The sequence below is a fragment of the Zonotrichia albicollis genome, chromosome 3, assembly GCF_047830755.1.
Source record: "Zonotrichia albicollis isolate bZonAlb1 chromosome 3, bZonAlb1.hap1, whole genome shotgun sequence".
NCBI classification, from domain to species: domain Eukaryota; kingdom Metazoa; phylum Chordata; class Aves; order Passeriformes; family Passerellidae; genus Zonotrichia; species Zonotrichia albicollis.
In genome coordinates, this window is record NC_133821.1 from 67,553,021 (window position 1) to 67,570,903 (window position 17,883).

At 40.8% G+C, this 17,883-nt stretch overlaps 1 protein-coding gene across 4 annotated transcripts in view; it reads right to left on the reverse strand.

Moving 5' to 3' along the window:
• Nucleotides 1-17,883, reverse strand: part of MTHFD1L (methylenetetrahydrofolate dehydrogenase (NADP+ dependent) 1 like) — a 145,550-nt gene that overhangs the window by 51,585 nt on the left and 76,082 nt on the right. For all 4 annotated transcript variants that reach the window (XM_026794154.2, XM_074537764.1, XM_026794156.2 and 1 more), the window contains 4 exons: nt 14,185-14,324; nt 12,456-12,497; nt 11,308-11,408; nt 10,731-10,908 (listed from right to left, as the gene is read on the reverse strand). In XM_026794154.2, coding sequence (XP_026649955.2) covers nt 10,731-10,908; nt 11,308-11,408; nt 12,456-12,497; nt 14,185-14,324 — 461 coding nt within the window. The remainder of the gene's footprint in view (nt 1-10,730; nt 10,909-11,307; nt 11,409-12,455; nt 12,498-14,184; nt 14,325-17,883) is intronic.

Here is a 17,883-nt window from a genome sequence, read left to right on the forward strand (position 1 = left end):
CCTTCAGCCCCCTTCCAATGACCACAGCTGTATTTTCCAAAAGAAACCCAGCAGGGTTCTGGATAATATCAGAGGAGAATGCTTTAATGACAGTGGTGGCACTTTGCCTCTCCTGGGATATGTGCAGTGTGTTGCATGGCTGAGTCTGGGCTGGACAGTTAAAGCATATCCCTGTGGATTTATGGTTTGTGGCTTTTTTCCTGGCTTGTTTTTTCTTTAACCAGAATTTCAGATACTTTTTGGGTCAGTACCCACACCTCAAACTTTGCAAATGTAACCTCAGAAGAATCACCACTGAGGAAGGAGTTGTGGGAGTGTGAATAGCAAAATAAAGTGGTTTCCTGAGCCTGTCCTGTTCTTGCCAGGCATGCTCACACAAACAGGTGAGGCAATGTGTGCATGGTGTCAGAGGAGAGTCTGAGCCTATTTAACCTCAGCAGAGGCAAGATGAGTCTTGGCTGAGCCAAATTCAGACAGAAACCAGCAGGAAGGCACAGATGTGCTATGGAATGGACATCAACACAGCCCATGCACATGCACACTCTCAGCTATGCTTCCTTCCTGAAGTTTCAGGAGTAGGGAAAGGAGTACACTACACCATGCTAAGGATCCACCTGTTTCCTAGTATTTATTGTGAGTTTTAAAGCATTATCTATTTAGAATCACAGTGTATCAGGGCATTTCAAGCTAAAAAGTTTCCTGTGTTTCAGTTATCAAATAATACTGCTAGGAAACTTCATTTTAATTTAAAGAAGTGTTTTCCAAACTAAAAAACCACCAATGCTTTACACAGGAAATAAAAATTAATTTTGCTTGAAAGTGCCATAATGGTATTTTAACAGAAAAGAAGTTCTACTTGTTCAAGAGGCATTTTACATAGCAGAAGTCTGGATTTACAAGACCCTTGTTTAGCTTTAGGTTTTCAACAAAACTGTTGATTATTCAGCACTTCACTATCAAAATAGTCTCACTGATGCGCAAAGACATCCACCATATGCAGCAACAATGCTAATTCACATGGAGAAGGGGGCTGAAAAATTAAACTCCTATTGCACAAGTAACTAAATCATTAGAGGATTTTATGCTGGATTTTTGCTCCAGTTGATACCAGACTTATCTAGAAAAAAAAAAATCATGTGAACTACCTGTTTGTACCTTATATACTTTGGTCAAATGTCTGCCAGCAGAAACCACATATTTCAGATACTTTAAAAAAGAGTAATTTCACATCTGCTGTGATTTGGGAGCGATACTCTCCATTTCAGTGTCCCCACCAACACCCTCCAGGAATTCCTTCTCCCAGGAAGCAACTCCTTTTCCCTTCCCCCCATGATGTGAGATTGCATAGAATAACCTCCTGGTCTGCCCGCTTCCAACTGCTGCAAAAATTAACCCTGTCCAGGCCAGGAGCAGGACACCATCTCTCACTTCTTGTTTTGCCTGAGAATTTTTTACAATGGCCTTAGGAATTTCCTGAACTGGTTGTTCATTCCCACTAGCAAACTCCAGTGCTGCACCCTTAGCTGTGCTGATGCAACCACTTGCAGGCCATCACCAGGAGAGTCTTAAGGAAAGGAGGATTAAAATTCTAAATGGGGAGTGTTGATGCACCCATATCAACAACAACTTGATTTCGCAGCACCTCTGCCACCTGGAGAGCTAGGGTGAGAAGGAAATCTGTAAGATGTCCAGGGTGTCAAAAGCATGAAAGATTTATGTTCAGCAATAAAATCTGTCCCTCTTCTCAGTTCCCTTACGTAAAGTTGTGACTGTTGCACAACTAAGTACATTTAGGTGAAGATGAGGTGACAGATAGACAATAGTCACTATAGATTTGGACAGAACCTGACTTTTATAGATATGCAACTACCTATCAGTGCTACAGCTGAAGGAATTATGGCAGCTTCAGAGAATTCATTCCAAATTCAATTTCAGCTTCCTGAGAAAATGATGTCATAAAATACTTATGCAAATTTACATTGAATATAAGAGGATGCTTCAGGGCCACACAATACAAATATCTGCAGACAATTCATTAGGAGTCTCTCAGAAACAACCAATCTTGCCACTCCTGCCAGAGAGAATGTTCACTTCTGAAATCTCACACATTTAGAGCTACCAAAGCCATATGCTGCTTTTCAGGCAAGCACAAACACACAGGCTTGCTGAGGCTGCCAAGCACCCACACCATAAATGAGATTATCTCCTAGGCTAAAGCACAACAAGTGCTAAAGCACAAACTACTTTCACAAAAACAGCATCTATGTAGCTGTACATTTCATTACTTGATAGAGAATAATTAAACCATGAAATCAGCACTGATAAAGGTGAGAGCCTGTCATTCCCAGGAGTGTTTTGATTATCTAAACTGAATCATACCAGTGTTATCATCCAGCCATACTGCCACTTCCAGTTCATCTCACTTGCAACACATGATATTAGTGCCAAGTGGTGCTGCTTATTACAAAATCTTCTTTCTTCCCTTACTATTGACAGCAATGTTTTACTAAAAGATAATTTATTAGTGCTTAATTTCTGCTAACCTTTTCTCACATTTCCTTCATCTCTTCCTTCACTTCTAACATCTGACTTCAGATTTTCTGTTTTTCATGTAGGGCTTGATAAGGATTTCCATGGACAGCAGACCAGCTACAATAGATCTTCCTTTCACCCTTGTTTCCTCTGCTGCTCACACTCACCCAAGTGCCAGTGCAACCCAGGCAGCACTGCTGTTTGTGCAGCTGCACATGCCAGGCCAAAACATAGCCCAGGGAAAAAACCCTATTGCAACCCCATATCAGTTCACACATCCACCTTATCATAAAGGCAAAGCCCGTCTGAAGCAGGAAGAATTGCTCAAACTGTTCAAATCTGAGCATGAAAGGTACCAGCAGAGAAAGCGAGCTGGGGCAGGGACACACACCTTGGCTGGGATTCCTGAAATCAGTCTCCCTGCCAAAAGTCAGTATGAAGTGAAACAAAGCATGCATATTACCAGGCATCTGGTCTGAGATTATGCTCAAGATTTCCATTTTTGCATCCTAATTTGGACACCTGACTTTTTAAGCTCTTCTCCTACTGGAGAAAGGAGTTAATCTTTTTAACTCCCCACAGCCAATCCCTGAGACTGCTGAAAACCACCCCTATTCCCTTCCTCCTTAATTTCTTCTGCTTTTAAACATCTTCCTGACTTCCTCACCAACAGAACACATCTCTGTAAAGCCAGAGACAACAGTAGTGAGTCCCTAGTCATACTACATCCCACTAGGTTGCAGGTAAGTCCCACTTCCAAGAGAAGCCCTGGTCTAGTTTAAATTGAGTATACCATAAGTTAATTCCCTTTAGTGCAGCACTGTCTGGCAGGATCCCTTCACATTTTTTCAACATCAGTACTTGAAACTACTTTATTCTCCAACAAAACTATGATTCTGTTGAAAAAACGTGCATTTAAGCAGAGAATATACAAAAGCACTATTTACTTGTAACTTACACATTTAATACTTCAAGTACCTCAAACATTCACTTTAGCTTCAATGCTTATTTTAAATTATGACATCACCAGTTTAATTATAAGGTGAGAACCTCTGGGCTCACTGTTACTAAGCTGTTTGTGTTTTAGCAGAAATTCTTAATATAATTTGAAATGCAAGGCAGTGGCACTTTTTTTTTTAAACTTACACATTCACTGAAAGCAATAAAGAAGAATCACTGGTTGGCTAAGTGAAACAGCATGCAGACATCACTCATTCCTCTTTCTTGGGAAGGCTGCCAAATGAAAACATGATGGGAGTATGGCTGAAGGTGCTGTGTGGGGTGACAGAGTGCAGTGCTAAAACAATAGCTGACTCTGCACATTCAAACTCCTACTTCTAGCTTTTCCCTTGGATAAAATAAAAACACATTTATTAAAGTATCTGTATATTCTGGTTCCAGAAGATCTGTGGCTGACAAAAGGATTTCCAAGTCTTTAGCACTCCTCTTCCTTTGCTGGCAGAGGACAAGAGTTGGTTTTTTTAATTAGTGGAAAAGCATTTTCAGTCAAGCTAAACAGTTTGTGAATCAACACCTAAGCCTGTGGCCTTAGAGATTTATTTTCCATTTCCCCAACTTTGAAATCCCAGCTGTGCGTAAGAAAATTGTTCTAAGCAAAGAATAGGGAAATAATGAAAACAAACATGAAAGTACAGGGCTGTCAAGAGCCTACATCCACTAATAAAGACATGGAGTGGCAGAAAGATAGCTTCCAACCCTAGAACACCCAATTCAGTGAAACAAGTGTCCAGACTCCACAGAAATCTCTTTGATGGGAGGAGTGGGTGGTACAGACCTATGGAATTCCTCTTTAATGTGGCTTCATCGCTAGATGTCTTACTGGCAGTAGAGGGGAGGGGGGAAATAGTTTAAAGCCCAGCATACAGTGCAAGGCAGCACAGCCTGCTTTTCAGAATGAGAAATGATTGCCATCAATTATTAGGAAAAGCTTCAGTAAGGACCATTTCATTTATTCCCACCCCAGCAGTACCTAAGGACTTTCCATTAGGTGCACACATGACTGAACTCTGTGCTGTACAGAGAACAACACAGAAGCTATTTGCTTCCTGGACAAATGAGCAGAGGTCTGCTGGGCTGCTGTGACAGCAGATGCACAATGGATGGGTTTCATGGCTTAGCAACTCTGTGGTATTAGTGGAGGAAACAGAAAATACTCCTGTTTACAAACAATAAGAAACACTCTGCCTTGGGATATTCCCCTGGAGGTTGGTATCCTCAAACACAGACCACATGAACCTTTCTGACTGTGCCTTCTTCTTTGAGCTGTTTGTCCTCTTGCAGTACATGCGCCAAGGAGCCTTGTCCTGCACTGAGGGGCTCCTCCTCCTCCCTCACCCACAGCTCATTCTTGCTTTGGGAGATCATGGATGGAAGAGAAAATAATGCACAGAGAACAGCTGCTGGCAGAGTTTTCTCTGTTTCGGTGCTACCCTTAGACCCCTCTGAGTGACCCATTGTCTGTGACAGCTGAAGCAAAGACACAGGGAATGAGATAAGTGACAGCTCACACTACACTGCCACAGCAAAACAGAGGCAGGGGCAAACAAAACTCCAGACTCAGATGCTCCAGATTTGCCAAACTATTATTATGCTCCCAGCAGGGGAAGAAAAACACCAGGGCTGAGGCTGCTAACTGCTTGAATGCCTCTCTGAGAAGTGCTGCTACTCAACCTTGCTCCCAGTGATGGTCCCAAGCTGAGAAAGTTCTCCTTTGTCCTGCAGGCTGGCCAGGCAATGCACTGCACTCTGCCAAAATATTTGTGCAATCAACTTTCACTGTATAACCAGGAAATATTTTCATTTGTCATGATATTACTTAAAGGCATAGCACTGTCAAAAAAGGTTGTCATCTGACAAATTTGGAAGGCTGGAACAACCCCTTCTCTTCCCTCCCATTTGTGACCTTTAGAGTCTCCAATTTAGTTTTGCAGTGCAGCATAAATCTGGTTATTTGAGGCTCTTCAATAATATTTGTCAGGTTACCATGTCATTTTTTGAAGGGGATGGTGCTAACTCACTGAGCAGCCAGATGTGCTGATCCTGCCTCATGCCAAATGCCTGTCCTTCTCCTTTCTTCCATCTCCCCAGTGCCCACTCCACTCCAGCTGCTAGCAGGAAGGGGCAATGTGTCCCTTAAAAACCTTCCTCAGACCTATGGTTCCCATCCCAGGCTGAGGAGGGCTGCTCTAAGGCAAGGGAGAGCTCACCCCAGCAGAAGAGAGGAGCCAGGAGAGAGAAGGCAGGTCACTCAGCAGGCGTGCATTAGTGAGGAACACAGCTTCCCCCTTCTCCTGATCAAGAACAGGCACTGGAGCCAGAGAAATTTGGGAACGGGATGCATTTCCATCCTCTCCTTTCCTCCCCCTACTTATCTAAACTCACTTTTAATGGTTCAGTCAACTTTATTTTGAGTAATAGCTTTCTGCTGCAACTTAAAGACCCATACTTCAAGAAAACTGAGCCCAGAAGGGAAGTCAACAGTGATAAGAGGATTGATATTTTGATATTTTCCATATGTAGCAAGAATATATATTAAAATAAACCGCCACAGATGATTTCACAAAGAGTTCAGGAGGCCTTTTAAACAAACCCATTCTTCAAACACTGAAGAGAAACACACTGCAAGAAACCAACTCAACGGTAACTTAATAGAGATTATTGTGCAGAGGGGGCAAAAAATCCATACTAAAACCACCCAATACTGTAGTATTTACTTCAATTACTGCCAATAATATTTTAACCTATGTTATAAACTCTGAAGTCTATGATATGAAAACTCCTTGTTGCTCCTGAACCAATCCCCCCCGACCTGTGCAATTCCTGACACTGTAAGCATTCCAGGGTACTCTGTTTCTGTCCTTTTCTTACACTTTTACAGTGGAGATGGTGCAGGATTTACTTGTCACAGGTCATGTCTTGTATTTGATCCATGAAATGACTGCCACACATAGGCACTCCCCAAACCACATGTAAGATATTCTGTTCTCATTTGAAACCCCCAAAAATATTTGTTCATCTCACACCAAATGTCAAACAAATCCTTGCTATAATCAAGACTAAAAAATTGTCAAACTACAAGTAGCAGCCACTAGGAAAAAAATATTACCTGCTTAGAGAAACAAATACAGAGAACCCAAAAAGCCATCTAAAAGAGGGAGTATAGAAGGGTATGTCATGGAATGACACCCAAGGAAATGTAAAGAGACCAAATTAGATGCCTCAAGGAATAAAATGAGCACAGTCTTCTAATTAGACTGGCTTGCTATGATACTGAACAGGAGCAGAGCCTGAATCCTGAACTCACACAACTGTGCCGTGTCCAATGTCTGAAATTGTTCATTTGGCACATGCTCAGGTTTCACTGGACAAGATGGTATAAACGTATAAAGATACTTCAGAAAAAAAATCTGATTCTCAACTTTTAACTCCCAGCATTTGACAGATCTAGAAAATACTTTCTGCTAGTCTATACTTCTAGTCTTCTTTCTTCTCACACTATACATATTGTAAACATGTATTTGTAAACATCCTTCAAAGAAGCTTTTGTTTTCAAAGACATATTTGGAAATTACATAAAGTACTAGAGAGATGAATGCATTTGGAAAAAAAATGAAACAAAGAGAGCCCACTTGACATGGGCTATCCTCTAAGTACATGTCTGACTGCACACTAATAAGATAGTTTACTGCAAAGTTTGTTCAGACTAGAAAGGTTATAAATCAGTTTTACATATAAGGGTTTGAAGCTTTTTTTTAAATACCCTGAGTGTTGCTTTCTAACAAAAGATCAGAATATTGAATGAACCTGGTACAGCTACAGTGGTCTGTGCTGTTGGAAATTTTTCTAATTATAACTAGTTCTGGAAGCAAATTCTGATTAAGTTTTCCAACAGAAAAACAAGATGCATAGACATGACAGGATGGAATGGAGATGTGGAGTAAAGGGAACAGTAGAGCACTCTCATGAAGACAGACAGATATATGAATGAAGTGGTAGTGGTTTTAAGCAGAGTATTTCCCCTCTTTGACCTTCCAAAAGGGAAAGAAAACAGAAAAAACCCCACAACCACATTAAATCCTGTGGAACTTGAGGCAATCAGGACTTAATATTATTCAAGTAACTGGACAAGTCTGACAATCAGATAAGGGATGGAACTATGTCCTTTCACTTACACTCCCTTTAGGCACAATGAGGGGGGAAATAATCTGTCTGAATCCTATTTTACTGCTTCCTATCTTCCTTAAATTTCTTAATTTTACCCCTTTGCACAGCAGAAACCACACCTCAAATTTGCTACAACAACCAAAAAAAAAAAAAAAATCAGGGCAGGCTTATTTGGAAGAGGTGGCTTTCCTTCACTTCTCTGTGAGCCTAGTAACCAATTGACCTACATACTGTAAAAGTGGCAGCATTGCTGTTTCACTCTCCTACTTCCAGCTGCTTCAGTCCCCATCCTTTGCACACTAAGGATGAAACAGAAGCCTGAACTTTACACTTCACTGTTTTTGTTGGCCTGAATGTACTATTTTACAGTATTTAAAAATCTTTATATGTTTTTATAAAATCCCTTCAATGTATTTTTGAGGCTTAGAGTACTTGTGTGAAGTTACAGGATACTAAGTTGATTTAAAGACGTGATTCATTCCCTTTGTGCTCATGCTGCTTATGCAACACAGCACAAAACGACGTGTCTGGGAAAGACATTACAGTGAAAATCAATCTGATTTTCTTTATAGGCAGAGTCCACCCCTACCAATCCTTTTTACTCACTTGTACCACCAGATTGTAAGCTACACAGTGGATAGTAACACCAGGGCTTTGGTATGAGCCTTGGCAAAGGTTAATGCACGATCCCTCTAACACAAGTGTCCAGTGAGGAAAACTGTAGCATGTATTTCTCAAAGAATTTTTTCCCCATTTTATTACACAAGCCCCATTAGATGACAGCCTCAGTTTTCAGAGCATCTCAGTAGAGACAAACTTAGAAAGGCATATACATTCTCCATTTTTCAGCTGTAAAACTGCTGCATGGGCAAAACGCCTTGAATACATACTGCAGCACAAATATTCCACCTTTTATTATTATGCACAAAATATTCCATCCAACTCATTTCCACCTATTCTGTCAGGGCAGGGGTTAATACTGATATGGGTTGGCTGGATTACTGACACTTTGTGAAACAGCAGAGGAGGTGGAAAGAAAAAACAGAATGGGTGCAACAGATACAGGGTGCATATCAAGGAGAAGAGAGAACTTAAGATGACCATAGGGCATATCTACCTCAGGCTGAACTTTTTTCTGGAGAGAAGAATCAAAACAGGAACTTCCAGCCATTTAAAAGAATGAAGCTAAGGTTCTGTTGTAAAAAAATAGCATTTGAACATTTTCTAAAGAAACTTAAGTAGCATGGGCACAGGATCTGAAACTTGACAAGGGCTTCCTTGGAGCCAGAGAAGTCTGTTTGGCTGCTCAGATTTAAACCCACCCACATTTGGATAGCCAGGAAGGCCCTGGGAATCATTTGTATAACCTCCTTGGCAATATGTGCATCCAAATGCTCTGCCAGCACAGGGTACCCCAGCACCTCCAGTGCTGCCAGGGGTCCAAGCTCCCCTTGACAGCTCACAATGCTGGGATGTTACCTTGCAGACAACTGCAATAACAGTCTCCAAGGCATGGAAAAAGAGTCTCTAACTCTGGCAGCCATAGGACTGAAACTTGGACCACACTGTCCTTTGTTAGGTTATCTAAGGGCTAAGCAAATTAGCCCTGAAGCCCCAGCAAGGATCAGAGCAACAATGATAGGTGGAGGAACCCTCTGTAACGTAATCACTGGAAAAACCTAATCAGTGAAAATCAGAGCACCCTGAGCCTGTTTCCTATGCCAACCCAAGGGGAGGATGAGACCATTGTCCTTGGTGTGAAATGCACCAAGATGGGTCAATAGGGAACCTCTCTGATCAAAAACCTTTGCAAATGAAAGGAAGTAATTGTGTACAGCAGCATAGGACTCTATAGGATGTATGAAAAAGCAGATTTTGGGACTGTGTGAACCTTATGATGCAATTTTCAAAGAGGATAGTGGGAATGTCTAAAGATTGTTTAGTGGAAGGAGCAAAGATGGGAAAAGGGAGCAATCAAGGTGGATTGAAAAGGTGTAAGTGTGGAAAGAACATGAGAGAATAGAGGAAGAAGGGGTCAGTTGTGTGTAAAGGTGTCTGGTCAGTAGTCTGACTAACTGAGCTGTGTGCTTGAGGACCTCTCTATTAACATTAAATCTGGTTTCTGACTGCCTTTTGTGTGGGTGTGCTCTCTGCTCTGCACTATGAGGACAGAGAGTGCGAGGAAAGGGCTGTGCCCAGCAGCTGTAGTGAGCTGCAGTCCTCAGGGGCTTGTGGATTCTGGTGCCATCAGCTGGAGCAGGACAGAAGCCCTGGGGGCTGCTCCTGCATAGACTGAGGGCCTGGGGCCAGCAGCAGCAGCGACCCGTGTGTTGTGTGCACCATATTGCACTGGCAGACTCCAATCTGATCATGGGAGAGAAGGAACAGGACTGGGTCACCTGGGCTCTGTGTGCACCTGAGAGCTGGCTGTGCAGAAAGGGCAGGTAAGGGCAGTGCCTCTTCTCTGTGCTGACCTGGGCAGATGTGTGGGATGAGCATGGATGTGCTCCCTGTCACATCCTTCTCATGCAGACAGTGAATGCTTCAGAAAGCCACAACCTGATGCAATACCTGTGACTGTGGGACAGCAACTACATCTCCTGTTATCTGACCAACAGGACAAATACCATCACTGTGGCATCTTTGGAGAAGTCTCCCAAATTAATCAGTGAGCGTTCCATCTGCATACATACCTTTATGTTAAACATACCTTTATGTTAAACCTTTATGTTAAACATACATACCTTTATGTTAAAATATGATACATGAAAGTATCAGATCAGTGTCATTCAATGCACTAAGTAACAATCATTACTAGTAAGTATCCTGCTCCCTGATTAGACAAGCCACAGATTGCTTGTTCTCTCCAGCTTTTATGATTTTAAACCAAAGCAAGTTTCTTTCCAAGTATTTTGGATAACTTTGTTTCAATGTTCTCAATGTCCTTCTTGTTTAAATCCAACTCTGATGCAGAATGCATTCATTTAAAAAAAAAGAAAAGAAAGAAAGCTTACCTCCAAGCTGTAGAGATATTTGAAACTGTTTTTTTGATTGGCTGCCTTTTCCACAGCTTGAGCTAATTTTACTGCTCCTTTACCACCAGCCGACCAGTGATGGCAGGGTACAGCATCAAATGCTCCAGACTCCTTTGCAATCTTACACACCAGATCAATCTCAGCTGGAGAGTCAGTTCTGCCAATCAAACAGTCCTGTCTCATTAGCTTGTTTAATTAGTTCTCTGTTACAACCTTACAAACTTAGCCTTATTTTACCACCAGCAGTGGTAAAGTAGATGTATATATAGAAATTGTGCCACATGCATAATGCATTTATGTACAGCATATGCATTTACATGTTTCAAGAAAATTTTGTAATTGTTATAGCTAATTAACATGGAAGATTATCAGCTCTGTAATAGTATATACTTTTTTGGTATATAACATTAGGAACAAGCTAAAAACTTAAATATCGTTATATTCATGATGAAAAAAGGAAATTCTTTAATAGCGTCTTTGTTCATGCCAAATTGAATAATTTAAAAACCATGAAAAGTGAGGAATTTGAACAAGAGTAATGAAAGAACAGACTTACTTGAAGACGTTCAGAGCAACCACAACAGGAACTCCAAAGAGCTGAGTAATTTGAATCTGTTTCTGTAGATTACAGCAGCCATCAGCTACCAGCTGGAGGTTCTGTGCAATTAAATGAAAATTAATGGAAATGGTAAGATACATAAAGTCTTCTCCAGCCAAAGAAATTTCCATAAATTTAAGTGAACATAAACAATGATCAGCATTGTTTATGTTGCAGGCAAGTGAAATTCTTCCAGACAAAAGTATTCTGGCACTTATTAATTCTCATTCCAATTAATAAGCATCAGACATATTTAAGTAACTAAGCAGTGTCCAAAATTTGTACATGAACCCATTGCTCTCTTCTGAGACACAGGAAGATGGTGCAGCTGATGAGTGGCTGCTTGTCATTATTGTGAAAGGGATTTTGCTGTTTGCAAAGTTTACAAACAGGCTGCAGTAGCGGGGTGGGGTTGGATATACAGATGTGTCAGGTGCAGAGTTCATGTATGCACACACATAGACTACCCCAAGCACATTGCTAGATTTCCTTATTTACTCTTTTACCTCGCACTTTGTAGGCCTTGTCTCAGTTGTAACAAAGCACATATCCTTAGCTTCACACAAGCAGAAACCAGAACTTGTCTGGAGTGAAGTGACAAAGAAAACAAACCAGCAGAATTCACTCTTTGTTTGAAGAGTGACATCCCACCCCAAATGTGAAGCATAAACATATAAACCTTGTTTTATAATGAACAGTTTATGCTATCATTAATTTCTGGGAGTGTCCTTGAGCCCTACACCCTGCTGCTCTTGTGCTTCCATAAATGCCTGTACATTGATCAGTCTGAAAACTTAGTGGCCCTGGAAAAACTATTAAAAAAAGATTATTTTTCAGTTAGTTATTACAATCCATCACACAGTCACTCACACCATACACCTAAGAGGGGTAACACAAAGGGGATGAGGGAGGATGAGGTGGTTTCAGTTGTTGGCAATGCCCATTAGAGATGTTCACTGAATGTCAGCTTTAGAGCAGGCTATTGTCAAACCTGAGGCTGCACACTGTCCAGCCAGAGCAAGGAAAAGTTCTGATTCTCTGTACACCACATTATTTTGTTTCTTTACACAAAACCCTCTTTGAAGTTTTATAACAGTTCCTCTTACCTCTTCTGTGTATTCTTTCTTCAAGGGGGCACCAGCAGTTACCTGGGATCAGGTAATAATAAACAAGCAAAGTCATCACAGATTGATACTTGCCATAACCCTAAAGGGTCTGAAGTGCAATTTTGCTGCCTTTCTGTACTGCCAGTTAACCCATACCAGTGCTCACAGCATCACAGCCTGACTGCAGCTTGTGTTTTACTCCCAGTTGCACACAAACAATAGCAACACCTCCTATTGTATTTGGGAAGCAGGACACAGGTAGTGCCTCAGCAATTAGCTGCAAAAGACTACGAGGGGAGGCAGCTGGATCTCATTCTGCATGTTGTTACAGCACACCAGCAGTGCAAAGACAATAGGCAGCAATTTCCAGCAGCTGAAGAAATAACAGCAACACAGAAGAACATCATCTTTGATGTTCTTTAATTACTGCCCATGGCAAGGAACTGCATGCAAGTAATTGGTTGGAAAGCACAAAGGTAGACATGCAAAGTGCATCACAGGGGTACTGGGACACTGTGCTGAGTCTCCAAGGGGCACATAATGTCAGTCCCAGGCACCAGACTTACTTTTGTCTCTATCATTAGTCCTTTTTATAGTTAACCTCCCAGTAAAAGTATCAGGTACTCTACATGCCTCAGTGATGAATGCATCACATTTGTAAACAAATGAAACCTTTAAACTTCTAAGGACACAAGGGAGACAGAAACAGAGACAGTTATTAAGACATATTTAAGTCCTATTTTTGCTAGATTGAGTGATAACACATGTGAAATTATACTTGCTTTGATAGAGATGGAGAAATATAATTCAAAATAAAGAAAACATGCATCAGAAATGATACTAAAATGATAGAAAATTATATCATTACATCAACTTGAAAGACTGAAAAGAGTAGCTCAGCTTTAACTTTTAGAGAAGACTAGCTGTAAGGGAAACCATGCCTTCTAAAATGTTGTGGCTGTGGAAACAGCTCTGGTATTTTCCCCCAGTGTGACTGTTTCCCTGGCAGCATCACTCTCCAGCATGCTGCTGGGCAGATGAAAGTGCTCCTAGGAGTTAAGTGTCTCTCTGCTTGGCTAGCACAGTCTGATGGGACTGCACATTCGGGGAGCATTTCTACAAACAGTAATCTTTAAAATCTCTTTGTGGCTTAAGACAGCAAAAAATTATACACTGGTGACTCTTGGTACACCCAGAAAACACTTGCAAAATTTCATCAGTTACCTCAGCATCCCTGAGGGAATTAATCTGAGCAAAATAAAAGGACATAAGGAGTACCCATTACTGAAATGAAAGAAATGTCAAAACCTTGACTAACAATGTTCTCTACTTCCACTCACATACTGCAACTTGAACTTGTCTCATTCCTCCTCGGCTGTCAAATTTCCCAGCCTGTGACGACTTCAGTGCACTTACAAATGCTGTTTCAAAAGGCAGGGAAAAGAATATCTATCTCTTACTGCTTTTTTTTTAATGTACAACTTTCCATTCCTCTGCAAGATACAGTACTTCTTCAGAGCTCTTTTGTCCCTCATCTTTCATTTGTGGCTTAATTTTAAACACAGCATTAACTTTAGTGATAACATCTATACAATGAAGAATATCAGAAGGGTTATCTAAATACCGCCCAATAGACTACCCCAAATATTTCTTAAATCAAGGTATTTTACTTATTTCAAATATTAGCAACAATTTGATTTTTCCAAGAAAGAAAGGCGCAAAAACTTACATTTGGCCCACCTCCATGCATCTTCAAAGCCCTCACTGTAGCAACAAGTACAACCACACTGGGAACCAAGCCAGACGCTCTGCATTTGATGTTGAAGAATTTCTCCATCCCAATGTCAGCACCAAAGCCAGCTTCAGTTACTGTTAAACATTAAAAAAACAAAACAAAACCACACATTAAACATGCTTTTGGTTAAACACTGGGGGATATTTCTACTTCAGCATACAGTGCACTTAAATACACACCAGTACTCAGTTTTGAATGAACTTTTAAATAGAGGTCTATTTACATTACTGAGTCTGATTAAAAACCAATTCTCAACTCAGAAATAAATTCTCTTATTCTTATATCTACAATATGCCATCAAAGGTAGTTCCATGAGGGGGAAAACCAAGCAATCTAAATTAGTTTGAATCAAAGTACTTAAAAAAATACATAGTCCTCTAAAATCACTGTTTTGGTGCAATTATGTGTAAAATGATTCCAAATTGTCAGATATAAGACTTTCCTATATTACTCCTCCTCCTTCGATTTCACTAAAGATGTGCCTTCATCACCATTAATGGACCTGAATTCTCCTAGGTTTGCAGAACTTCTGGTGAACTCTTGCTTTTATTGAGAGGATGTTTAGTTATAAACACAAACCAGCAGTTACAGCCACATGTCAGTGTTGAATATGATATGATGTTAAATAACTAATTTGATAATGGGATTTTGCACCGAAGAAGTCAGACATGAATGTAACATGACTCAAGAGAAAAATCTGTGCAGAATTAGGATACACTTGGCAAAGTATGTTTAGTGGACCCACAAATAAAGAGAAGATAATCTGTATTGAAGGACAGTCTCTTGAGAGTGAATTTGTTCTGATTTGTCAAATAGAAATTATTTTGATTGCTTCTTTTAAAATCCAAGTAATTTCTTTATATTAGACAAAGACAAGCACAGAGCAAATAAAAAAAATTAGGGATTAGATCTCCTGTTGGCTGAAAATTTACTGATGCAACGATTTCCCACCAGAACACAATTAAGAGCTGGGCTCAGTGCACACTTCTTAAAGATGTGAAGGGACTTTCAGGCAGACAAGTCAGGGCAGGAAAACAGCTTGCTCCAGAGGCTTCTGGACCTGACTCCATGCAGGGCTGGTAATATGTTCTCATAGCCCAAATCAACTTGCAAAAACTCATAAATTCCCTTCTCTTTCCCTCTTGACAGCAGTTTTACTCTCACAGTGAGGAGGGGAAGGGACCACAAATGGTGACTGAACATTCAAAATTGGCAACCTTCAGCAGGGTCAAGGAGGAGGACATACAGACCTGCTCTGTTGCTGTGGCAGAATGCATCACACTGTTGGCAGCCGATGCACTTTAGGAAGTCCCAGCCTTTGTCCTAACCCCACTGGTCCTGTTCCACCTCTTCTTCAGTTTGCACAGGCTGAAACAATTGCCTGGATCTGCTCTAGGGAGGAAATGGCTGCTGGGGCTGGGAGAGGAAGCAAGTAGTAGCAAACAAGGGGGAGGGCCTGCTGGGGGGGAGCAGGGACCTCTTGAAATAGTAACATGGCAAGTGTCATGATTAACATTCTCCTCAATCACTGTAATAACTATATCATCTTTTTCTAAATAGCCCTGAGAAAAACAGACACACCAAACATGGGGAAAAAAAAAAAAAGATGTTTACACAAATGCAGTAATTCATAGGAGCAAAGCTAATGCCAGGATAAGTCCCATTAAAAGCAGAGCCAGGGATCATATTTCTGCTTTGCAGTAACCCTCATCCTTCTTCTCCAGTCTCTTATGTGGCATAGGGTGATTAATGGGAACCCTGAATTAGGAATATATATCTTTAATATAAACAACAGATAAACTACCAAGTGCTTGAGAGGGTGGGAAAATAATTTGTCTCTTACAGAGATTGCCAGCACATATACATAGCAGTCTCCTAACATTTCCAAACAAAATTTCCAGGGAGTTAATCTATTTCATGCCAAGCCTTTTCAAGGGTCAGCTTCCCTCTGAGAAAGGGGGGACTGCAAGTCTGACTTTCAGTGGGAGAAAAGCAGAGATGTCAGCCTTCCGCAGCAATTGCTCGCACAGCAAGTCACCCTTTGGGCAGTCCAGGCAGCCAGGGCTGTGCACATTCCATATTCTTTGCAATATTCCCTTTGATACAGAGGATAAAATTCACTTTTGCCTAAAGAACCCAAATATTGTGTCAGAGTTCACCAGAATGAGTGCTACAACATGGAGACTGGGATTTTTTCATTGGAAGTGGAGGAAGGGAGACAGACGTCAGTGCTTTCTCCAGAGTGCGGAAGGAAACAGGATGTAGTAGAAAAGCTGCCTGGATGAAAGTTGCAACTCCATTTTATTTCCTCCAAGGAATATTAAGAAGACAGAATAACATGCCAAGCTATTATATTTTAAAATCTTTGTGCTGAAACACTTAATAGAATTACTTTCGGATTGTTTCCTGCTTTCAAATGAAAGCGTCAATGAAAAACACAGACTAGGAATGGGAAGTTTCAAACTACTCTACACTTAATGATCATGAGATAAACCAGCTAATCACTTTAAATGTAACAACAGAAATTGAAAGTAGTACGTGGTGAGCTAATCACTTTACATGCAACAACAGAAAATTAAAGTAGTACGCAGGTACATTTATTTTGACAATAATTTCTCATACCTAGTTTGTCAACAGAAGAGAATTACAGGTGAACTCACATAAATTTTGGGCAACAAACATCTACTTTAGTAGCTGTGGCTTGCTGTACTTCAGCTGAAGAAAAGTTTATGACACAAGCACTGCTACTGCCTATACATTTTTGCCCAGTTTCAGTTTCCCCCTTCCCAGATGCCTGTTTATCCCATGCCCTGCCCAGCGACCATTTCCCAGCTCCATGAATCACAGCTACCCAGGCTGCTGACCTGAAACCAGGTAGGGGGTTTGCAATAGGTACCAGCATGGTGTTAATTGCTTGCTTTGATTTCCAGGCCACAAACACAGTTCCAATGCAGTTTTAATGAAAGTAAAGAGGTAAATGATTTGCCTTCAGCAAGCTCACAGAAAACACACAGGAATTTGCACTTCCAGGCTGAGAACACAACTCTGTGGCAAACATATACTAGATCAGTGTTATTACAGTCCCAGGCCTTGTTTTGCCTTCTGAATCCCATCCTTGCACTGACCAGACTCAACGATGAGCTGGACAAGTGCTAAAAGATTATCTTCTGGGTGCAACTTTCAGTCAGTACAGTTCTCTGGAATCTCACTGTGTCGTCATGTAAAGTGCAAAACTTAAAGTGCAACCTGTTCTTTGATTTTGTGCTTGAGTTTTAGAGCCTAAGCATCATAAAGAACATTGGAATGAGAATTAAAAATTAAAATATCATGTATCAGCAGCGCTGTTAGGAACACAGGAACTGTGTTTGTGGCCTGGAAATCAAAGCGAATCAAAGTATCAGCACTACCATTGCATTACTGTTAAGAGTGGGCTATAGGTCAAACCTAGCAATTAATTTACATATATATCAGAATAAACTGCATCAAAATGGTCAAATAAGGTCAAATAATTTATTCTCATAAAATATCCATGAGTGTGACCAAAAGCAGCTCATTCTTACATATCTGGGTAACTGCGGATCTTAGGTCAAAAAGCCAGCAGGCAAAACACAACACACAATTGCTACAGGTCTT